This window comes from Triticum dicoccoides, chromosome 7B (genome assembly GCF_002162155.2).
Source record: "Triticum dicoccoides isolate Atlit2015 ecotype Zavitan chromosome 7B, WEW_v2.0, whole genome shotgun sequence".
NCBI lineage: Eukaryota > Viridiplantae > Streptophyta > Magnoliopsida > Poales > Poaceae > Triticum > Triticum dicoccoides.
In genome coordinates this window covers 690,989,250-690,999,569 of record NC_041393.1, presented here as the reverse complement: position 1 = coordinate 690,999,569, position 10,320 = coordinate 690,989,250, and the positions used below count along the sequence as shown (strand labels likewise).

At 45.6% G+C, this 10,320-nt stretch overlaps 1 protein-coding gene and 1 pseudogene across 1 annotated transcript in view; one reads left to right on the top strand and one right to left on the bottom strand.

Moving 5' to 3' along the window:
* LOC119340749 (probable sulfate transporter 3.3) overlaps positions 1-5,336 on the bottom strand; it is a 6,228-nt gene extending 892 nt beyond the window's left edge. The window contains exons 1-11 of the mRNA XM_037612673.1: positions 5,001-5,336; positions 4,760-4,808; positions 4,238-4,451; positions 3,940-4,111; positions 3,764-3,829; positions 3,403-3,516; positions 3,191-3,307; positions 2,941-3,067; positions 2,523-2,809; positions 2,228-2,418; positions 2,068-2,147 (exon numbers count right to left, since the gene is read on the bottom strand). Coding sequence (XP_037468570.1) covers positions 2,068-2,147; positions 2,228-2,418; positions 2,523-2,809; positions 2,941-3,067; positions 3,191-3,307; positions 3,403-3,516; positions 3,764-3,829; positions 3,940-4,111; positions 4,238-4,451; positions 4,760-4,808; positions 5,001-5,336 — 1,753 coding nt within the window. The remainder of the gene's footprint in view (positions 1-2,067; positions 2,148-2,227; positions 2,419-2,522; positions 2,810-2,940; positions 3,068-3,190; positions 3,308-3,402; positions 3,517-3,763; positions 3,830-3,939; positions 4,112-4,237; positions 4,452-4,759; positions 4,809-5,000) is intronic.
* A 3,060-nt stretch (positions 5,337-8,396) lies between these two features.
* On the top strand, positions 8,397-8,532 carry LOC119342444 (annotated as a pseudogene).
* The last annotated feature ends 1,788 nt before the right edge of the window (positions 8,533-10,320 follow it).

Here is a 10,320-nt window from a genome sequence, read left to right as displayed (position 1 = left end):
CCAAAAAATTACGCGGTGGATGGGAATCAAACCCAAGCACTCCGTGCTAATTCCAACACACCGCCCAGTTGAGTAGCACACTGTTCTGATTACATAGAACACAAGTTTCTCTTTTGAGTCGCATAAAACACTATATGCCTGTTCTGATTTCCTCCAACTCCAAACATCACAAATTCTCAGTGAGGAACTAGCCCGAACATGTCAGCTCCAGGAAGCTAAAATGCCCGAAGAAATTTTGAGCTGTAGTGCAACTTTTTTAAGCGACGGAAACCCAACTTCATGTTTACAGGAATCTGGAGTTGGACTTATTTAAGGCCGTAATGCCACCGCCAAAGAAAATGATTCGATCCCTCAACTCCTCGCTAGTACAGGTACCGCACAAACCCGCTCCTCCTCGTTCGGTCTAAAATGGGCAGCTTTTAGCCAGCCGAAGGTGGCAACGGATGGGCCTGCAATCCCACAGCTGGGCTGCCAGCTCAACATGGCGCTGGGAGAAGCTACGGAGCAGCCGGAGTGCCGGACCCTTTTCCAGTCGCCACCTCAATCAAGAAGCTGAATCTAGGAAGTTTTAGAACAAGCCCTACATGCTACTTGTACCTTGGTATTACAAGTTTGAACTCCAAAAATATAGAAACCAAATTGATGATTCTACCATTACTCCCGCACATTTTACTACTAGTTTACATGGTTCCACCAATTTCTCTTCACATCCTCCACCGGCTCACAAGGTCTTTTCTGATTTTTTACACCGGTTCATAACTACTCATGCTGAAGTAATCGGAATTTCTTATGCTATAGTTACCACCCTGCTTGTACAATAGTTACTAGCCTTCTCATGTCAATGTTATCGGTCTGCTCATGCTAGACTTACGAGGCTGCCCATGCCAAAATTTCAAGCATAATGGTTATGTAGCTAATGCCTATCCATGCTATACTTACCAACATGAGACAAGTGTAGTTACTAGGTTCCCCTGCTACATTTTCTCTAGTGTGTTAGGTCACATTCACCACCGTAGGTTCCCCTGCTACATTGCTATTTGCGACAAAGATTTAGTTTTTGGATTCAATAACTGTCCACAAGTAATTCGACAACCCACATAATCTTCGCAGGTAATAACACATGAACATTAGGGGTAACTCTTGTACTACCGGGTGATAACTTTCAGCTAAGAAAACATTGTAATGTGGCAAAAAAAGTTTACGTTTTCATGCAGGTAACTTCGGAGTAGACAATATGGCAACATATGTATAGTCATCAAAACATACCCACATGAGAGATCTAATTTCTAAGGTCTCGCTGCAACAAATTTAATTAATGGTGAAAACCAATTTTGAATTGGAATTACTGCTTGAGCTAGCTATATATCATTTTTTTAATTTTCAAAATTGGCAGAATCCATGGTGGCATCAACTTTTCTCCCCTGGTGCAGGCATGCATGTGCATGTGGGGAGAAGGCTAGGTGAATCATTTTTATGATCCAGAAATTTCTCGGTAAACAACATAGTGACTTTTGACCGAAAAAGTCGCCGAAACATACCCAAATGAGATCTAGTTTCGAAGGTCTCATTGCAACGGATTGAATGGAGAAAACATATTTTGAATCCACCAACAATTTCAGCTAGCTACAAAACATTTTAAAATTTTGAAACGAGGAGAATTTATGATGACATCAAATTTGTCCTCTAGTGTATGCATGCATGTGCATATGGAAAGAAGGGAATCGTTTGTTCCCAAAACATATTCCCTCCATTCCAAAATATAAGGTGTATTAATTTTTTCAAAAGTCAAATATGTGCATGCTTGACCAAGTTTCTACAAAAATATATCAATATCTACAATACCAAATTTATATCATTTGATCCATCATGAAAAGTATTTTCATATTTTATCTATTAGGTATTGCATATGTTGATATTTTACCCTCTAGTTTTGGCCAAACATACAACTATTTGATTTGCACAAAACTGATGCATCTTATATTGTAGAATGGAGGGAGTAACATTCACCAGTTAGTAGTGAGGTCTGATGCTAAACTGAGAAGTGAGTTGTTGTTGGGGGTTACAAACCTGATAGATCAAAGATTACGAAACGGAGTTCGGTTTGTTTATTCGCTGAAAAACTTTCATCCTCTATCCATCTTTTAGTCCTACAAATGAAATATTACATTGTAACTTGTTCAACAACCTAACTTCAACATCCCTTTCTAGAATTTGATGTTTCTTTTACCTTTCATTCAGATAGTTGCTGTTTGCGAAGTTTATAGGAGCCTCAACTGTTAGTATCAAGAACCCAGGAACTCTCTGAGCCTCCTCATACTGATGGATGTTTCGGTAAATATCCGTTCCCTTTATGTTCCCTTGAATTATCATCCTTGGCCTTGTGACTTGCATCAGTACCCTAAATACAGATATACCAACCTACAAATTTGGCAATTTCAGTAACCAAAAAAAAAATTCAACTATCAACTTCCTCTACAGAAAAATAAGTAATACTACATCTCAGTAATATTTCTGTTGGTTACCGCTATCGCGAGGCCTTGTTGGACTGAGAGGAAGATGACACCAGCAAATGCGCAGAAACACACGAGGAAATCTATCTTATCCATCTTCCAGATGTGGTATGCAGCAGAAAAATCGAGCAGGCCAATGACAGCAACAATTATGATGGCTCCAAGGACAACATTCGGGGTGTAGACAAACAATGGCATGAGAAACAACAGTGTGACCATGACTGTCAGCGCCATGATCACATTGGACATGGCGGTCTTGCAGCCGGCATTATGATTCACAGCAGAACGAGAAAATCCTCCTGATGGGAATAGAGAGAGCAATCAGTCTTTCTTCCTATGGTTGTGTGCATCATAGGATGCGGAGTCTGGGAGCCTTGTCAGGAATGCAAGAACATATTGGAGGCCATTTTAGTCCGAAAATGTATGTTACCTGTTGTAACATAGCATGATGTACATGAGCCCACAATGTTCATCAACCCAATGGCCATCATCTCTTTGTTACCATCCACCTTGTAGTCCTTGATTGAAGCAAATGTCCTGCCAACAGCTACTCCTTCCTGACAGAGTAAAATTTAGAGCACATGCCAGCTTGTTAGTGGCAACAATTATGAAAAATAAAGTTCAACTACTTTTCTAATTTCTAATGCAATGTGAGGTTATGCATAGGATGATTAGCATACTGTAAGGGAGATGATACCGATGACGAGGCCAGTCTTCATGGTGAGTCCTAGATATTTTGGATCGAAGAGTAGTTTGTCCCATGAGGGGTGATTCAGGCCACATTTGAGCGGCCCAATCTGCGGGGAAAAGATGCATACACTTCCTGTTTTCCATCATGTTGCATACCACAGTTGTAATATATGAACAATTATTCCGTTTTATTGTTTCTTACGATGCTTATGTTGTGGTTCTCTCCTTTGAAGAGGAAAACGAGCACCGTGGATATGATGATAGATACCAAGGGAGCACATGCCGAAATCCAGAAGAACTCTGGCCATCTCATGCTCTGTATATTCACATGTAGAGCCAGATGAATAAGTACTGCTGCAGGAGTTAGGTACAATCAACAGGTGCAAAAAAAAAAGTTCTAATTTTAGGTTCTAGAAAATGAAATGTTCTGTGATAGTTCAGCAAAAGGGGAGTACTCGAGAGAAACAGCATTTGCGCGCAAGACAGTCGATGATCGACGCCAGTCAACGGTGCAGCACAAGAGCAGAATTGAAGAAAGGAAGCGCACGGCCGCACGTACGTACCACATGTCTGGCTGACAGCAGAAGCACGAGGAAGCACGCCCCCATCAGCATCGTCTGCCACGACCACTGCACGAAATCAACCATTAGCTAAGCATGCATATGCAAGCACCGTGCATATATGTGTGTGTATATATGCATGGAGCAGGGGTTCAGAGCTAGATGGATGGATGGGTGACCTCGTCGGTGTGCTGGAAGACGGAGGCCATGACGGGGACAATGTCCATCTTGTCGGTGAAGTGGATGATACCCAGCAGCTCCTTGAGCTGCTGCAGCGACACGATGATCGCCGCACCCGCCATGAACCCCAGCAGCGTCGCCTTCGACAAGAAGTCGATGATGAAACCCAACCTGCACCATTGAAGAACAACAAAAACAACACATGCATTATTATTGTGCCGGTGTATGCATGTGTCCATGCATCGATCTTTCATTTAAACAGGTTAGTTGTTGGATGCATCAGTTTGTTGCAAGTACCTGAGGATGCCGAGGGAGGCTTGCAAGAGGCCGGCGAACAAGGTGGAGGTTAAGGCGAGCTGCAGGAATAGCGTCGGCTCCTCGGAGGGGCTCACCGGCACCCCCTTTTGCAGCATGGCCCCCATGATGAGCGACGTGATCGACGTTGGGCCCACCGCCAGGTCACGGGAACTCCCCAGCATCGTGTACACGAGCGGCGGCACGAAGCTCGAAACTGCACACATATATGATGGATATGTCAATTATTAATTACCGCCCGTAGAAAGAGAAAACATATGCCTCATTTTGTTTTTTGGTGGTGCCACAGGCAGATGACGGGTGTTGGTGTCAAGCTCAACTGATTTTCGGTCTTGATTATATTTTTTCCTTCTTGGCTGATATTCCTTTGTGCAGATGTTAGCCTTTTGCTCAATTTCCAGTTTTGTCACGCCAGTGTTTACGTGGCTTGTATTATGATCTTTATGATTTAAAACAGACATTTTACCATAAAAAGGAAGAAAGGGAAAGCATATGCATACGTACATAGGCCTATGATCGGAGGCAGGTCTGCCAACTTCGCGTAGCTAATACCCTGCAAAGAGTACACATGCAAGACAGTAGGACCAGCACAGTTGGTAAGGCAGGGCGTTCGTGGAGAATCAATCATGGATGCACAAGTTAGCTTCAAAACTGTTAGAGGCTACAGCAATTTCATCTGCATGCACATGATAAACGCTATGCAGACGAATAATCTTGTCTAGGAATCATTAGTGCGTGCACATGCCTGAGGAATGGCGACGCTGGCAATGGTGAGGCCGGCGATGAGATCGGACCTGAAGAGGGACAACGAGTAGCCCGGAAGCCACTCCACGATGGGGAACAGGTACTTGACCCCCATCAGCCACTTCTTCCGCAGCGGCTGCCCCTTGAAGCTCCGGAACGGGTCGTCGGGGAAAAAGGTCTCCTTCACCTTCCCTTTCATCTTGCTCGCCGAGCTCTGCGCCGGCTGAGCCATAACCTTGTGCAGCACCGCCGGCTGCGGCGCCTTGACCACCACAGCTTGCTTGGGCGGCAGGATCTCGCTGCCATGGCCACCGTAGCGATCACTTGTCCCCTCCATGCAATATTATTGTGCTGAGAGAGATACAGCCTCACTGAGAAGGAAACTGCACCGGCACAGGTGTGTCTGTATGCATTGTATGCACAGCTTCAGTGGCGAATCCAGAAAGAAATTGAATGGCTCAAAGTTAACGACGAGAAAACTAAACGTCATTTTGAAAAGAAGAAGGCATTATCTCCTAATCATTTTGTCCAAATAAGCTAAGATTTTGCCAGAATACTACTGAAAATATATGTATTATTACTCTCATTTTCTACTTTTTTTAGAACATAAAATTTTGAACGGAAACTTAATTCTATCTAGCTAAATACTCCCTCCTTCTAGAAATACTTGTCGGTCAGATGGATATATCTAGCACTGAAATACATCTAGATACATTTGAGCGACAATTATTTCCCGACGGAGGTCATTATCTCCCAGTCCTTTTTCTCTAAGCAAGTTTGAACTTTTCTAGATTACTATTGGAAACATGAGGTATTTGTTAGTTTTTTATTTTTTTTAAAAAATATTAATTTTAAACAAATTATAGCCATTATCTCTTAATCCTTTATCTTCAAATAAGCTTAAAATTTGCGAGATTACTACTAGAAACATGTAGTTTTTACTGTAATTGTTCTAAAGTTTCTAAACAGTATCAAATTTGACTATATATTTGGTATTGCCTACTTAATCAGACAAAATTTGATATGCTTGTCCGCCTCTGTGCTCGGCTGGTACGCCGCCGGCAGCGCTAGGTCTCGAGCCGTGGAGCGTGAGGGTCCATCATCTCGTGATCATGCTTGCCTACTCTATGTGTTGTGCGCTATTTTTCCGTGGGTTTCTTGGCTGAAAATGAGAGATTGGGTTGATGGGCTAGGACGTGTAGTAGTATTTTTTTTTTTTGGATTTTTGAAGGCGTAGGCTAGAGCCTATTGAAGCCCCCCTACTAGACTCGCCTGTGTATGCATCCAGAAATAAGAACCGTGGGAGCCTCCGAGCGTTCTCTGCGATTTGGAACATTTGGCCGTCCATTCCGATTCTTTGATGCGATTCCACCGTCCGATCTCGCTCCGGATTGATCTTAGCCGCCGAATCAAGCCAGTGACACTATATCGATGAATAGTTCCCTATCTAGTGTGACATCACGTATAATTACAATGCCCCACCGAGGGCATTTTTGGTTTTTCACGTCTTAGGCCAACACATCTTGACCTCTGGTGAGGGAGACCAACTGCCCTTCTCCCATTCGCCCGTCTCAGCTCTCTCTTTCTCTCTCTCCCCAAAACCTAGCCGCCTGCACACCCCCTGCCGTCGCACCGCCGCCATCGCTGGTGCTCGCCCCGGCCCCCATCCTCGACCTCACGCCACCCACCTCATGGGACGCCTCCCTCCTCCCCATCGGGACCGGATAGGAGGACGAGTGCACCCTCCCTCGCGACCGCCCGCACACCCCTTGTTGTCGTGTCGCTGCCGTCGTTGGCACTCGCCCCGCCCCCAATCCTCGACCGCACGCTGCCCAGCATCTCCTCCCCACCCCCTTGGCTCTCGGTAGGAGGAGCACAGGAAGCTCGTGGGTTGCCTCCCTCCTCCTCCATCCCATCGGGACCGGGCAGGAGGATGAGCGCCCTCCCTCACGTCAACCTTAATGGGAGAAGGGTTGTCGTTGTCGCTGCTGACGGGGACATCTACTGCCCTGTTCCTGCCACTGCCTGTTGCTCATCTCTGATTTTTGTCTTCCTTTTCTTGTAGATTCGTCCATTGTCACTGCCTCCTTCTATCTGGCCCTTTTGCGTCTCCATTCACGGATCAGTGGTTCAACCCTTCTCGTCCTCCTTCTTTTCACTCTTCTTTGTTCTAGGCTTGGATGTATACCTCTATGGTCATGTGCTTTTGTACTCTTTTCTTGTTTGTCTTGATTCTGGTTAGGGCCAAAAGTACTTGTGCTTGTTTTTAGTGGGGTGTGGATATATGCCTTTTATTTCTTGGCTGGAGGTTGGTAGGAACCCTGGTGGTTTCGTTCCTTTTTGCATGCAGGAAGGCTAGGTTTTCCTAAAGGAGCTATGGTTTCTGGTTCGTTTACTACTCTAGCTAGATTCCAAGGAAGAGGCTCTTTTTGGAGCTATCTTATTTTGTTAGGTTGCTGTCCAGGGGAACATTTTCTCTGAAGTATGCCCCTTTTTATTGATGTTGGATGAGTAGTCATATGATACTTAGGTGCACCGCTGGACATGCTTTGGTGCTTTGGTGTGCCCCTTTAGATTGGTGTGTTAGAATTAGTTGTTGTATAGGGATAGAATTCTCTTTGAATTGTAAACCTATTCTATCTCTTCTTCTGTTTCAACCTCTCCCGCATATCTCTCTGTAAACGACCGATCTAGCCTCGATCTAACTTTGTAAGCCACGGCATAAGTTCTATATAATGCAATGCGGCCCGAGCAAAGGGTTTAACGCTTCCCATATCGTTTTACATGGTAACAGAGCCACTTCCTCAGCAAAAACGCATCTAGCTACCTTCCTCCATCGAGAGCATGTCTACCACCTCCGCCGCCATGTTGCCCAGCACCATGGGTGCACTTTCATCTTCCACCTCCATCTCCACCTTCGCCTCCTCATCCACCACCACCACCACATCGCTCGGATCACCACCACAGGAGAAGCTGACGAGGGGGAATTTTTCTTCTCTGGAAGGCTGTCGTGCTGCCGCAGATCAAAGGAGCACAGATGGAACATCACCTCGACGAGAAGAGCCCGGCACCGCCGCCCACCCTCACCATCACCAAGGAAGGCAAAGAAGAGCAGATCGCCAACTTTGCACAAACCCTCTGGTATGCACAACAACAGCAACTTCAAGGATATTTGATGGGCTCTCTTTCCCGCGATATTCTTGCACAGGTCGCCACGTTACAGACGCCGGCCGAAGTTTGGCGTGCAATTCATGCCATGTTTGCTGCCCAAAGTCAAGCCCAAGCCATTAACACCCGCATCGAGCTGACCAATCTTCAGAAAGGTAATATGAGCATGGCCGAGTATCTTGGAAAAATTAAAAGTCTCACAGATGAAGTTGCCTGCACCGCCGCCGCGCTCTTCGATCCGGAGATCGTCTCCAAGATTCTCGCTGGACTGGACATGGAATACAACCCTGTTGTCTCGGCGCTCGCTGCTCGGGTGGAACCGATCATGGTTCAGGAGCTTTACAGCCAGCTGCTGAGTTTTGATGCCCGTCTCAGCCTCCTTCACGGCAGCAACCTTCGCCAATCTTCTGCCAACGCTGTCTCCCGTGGCCGCGGCCGTGGGCGCGGTCACCACGGGCAGTCCCGCACCGGTGGGCGCGGGCGTGGCCACTTTCAGGGAGATGGCGGCTACAGCAACTCTGGAGGCGGCGGCTACAACAACTCCAACAGCTACACCAACAAACCATCAGGCGGCGGCTTCAACAACAACTCTGGCCGCTGCTCCTCTTCATCTTCCCAGGGGCGCCCTCGGTGCCAACTCTGCAAAAAGGTAGGCCATGAGGTTCTGGACTGCTGGCACCGGTATGATGAAGACTTTATCCCCGATGCACGTCTTGTTACTGCAGCTATGTGCGAGCAAGGGGGCGATGGCGTGTGGTACGTCGACTCTGGTGCAACCGACCACGTCACTGGTGAACTAGAGCAACTTGCTCTTCGGGAGAAGTACCTTGGCAACGATCAGATCCATACTGCAAGTGGTGGAGGTATGGATATTCGACACATTGGTCAAGCTTTTATTAATTCTCCCACTCTTAAACGTGATCTTGCTCTAAACGATGTCCTTCATGTTCCACAAGCTGATAAAAACATTGCCTCTATGTCTCGTTTAGCCACCGACAATAATGGCTTCTTTGAAACTCACCCTCTTTACTTTTTTATAAAGGATAGGGCAATGAGGGAACTTCTACATCACGGTAGATGCATTGGAGGGCTCTACCCCATCCCATCCGGAGCTTTCAACCACAAGCGGCATCATGCTTGTTCTGCCACTATCAAGCCCTCTTTAGCACGATGGCATCAAAGATTAGGACACCCATCATCAGTCATAGTCAAACAAGTAGTTCATAAAGGCAATTTGCCCTTGTCATCTAGTCAATCCAGTGAGTCCATTTGTGAAGCTTGTCAGTGTGCCAAGAGTCATCAACTCCCTTATCCTAGGTCAAACAGTATGTCTCATGCTCCTTTAGAGCTTATTTTCAGTGATGTATGGGGTCATGCCAGAGATTCTTTTGGAAGAAAAAAAATATTATGTGAGTTTCATTGATGATTTTAGCAAGTTTACTTGGATTTACTTGTTAAAGCACAAATCTGAAGTCTTTTCTGTGTTTCAAGAATTCCAAAAACTTGTTGAAAGGCATTTTGACAGGAAAATTTTGGCAGTCCAAAGTGACTGGGGAGGGGAGTATGAAAAGCTCAACTCTTTCTTCCGTAGCATAGGCATAGAACGTCATGTCTCTTGCCCTCATGCTCACCAGCAGAATGGCTCTGCTGAGAGAAAACATCGCCACATTGTTGAAGTTGGCCTTTCCTTACTTGCACATGCCTCCATGCCTCTGAAATATTGGGATGAAGCATTTATTGCAGCCACATATCTTATCAATCGGCTCCCTAGCAAGGTCATTGGTAACTCTACTCCATTAAAGCGATTATATCATCAAACACCTGATTATAACTCTCTTAATTTTTTTTGGATGTGCTTGCTACCCAAATTTACGCCCATATAATCGCCACAAGCTCGAGTTTCGATCCATCCAATGTGTTTTTCTTGGCTATAGTAATCTCCACAAAGGGTACAAATGCTTAGAGATTGCAACCGGCCGTATCTATATCTCTAGAGACGTTGTCTTTGACGAAACCCTTTTTCCGTTCGCCAAACTACACCCAAATGTTGGCGCCCTCCTACGTGCTGAAATAGCACTTCTTCCAGATCACGGGGGAGAATTATATAAAGCTGATCCTGTGAAGAATTCCATAGAAAAAAATTCGGATTCTAG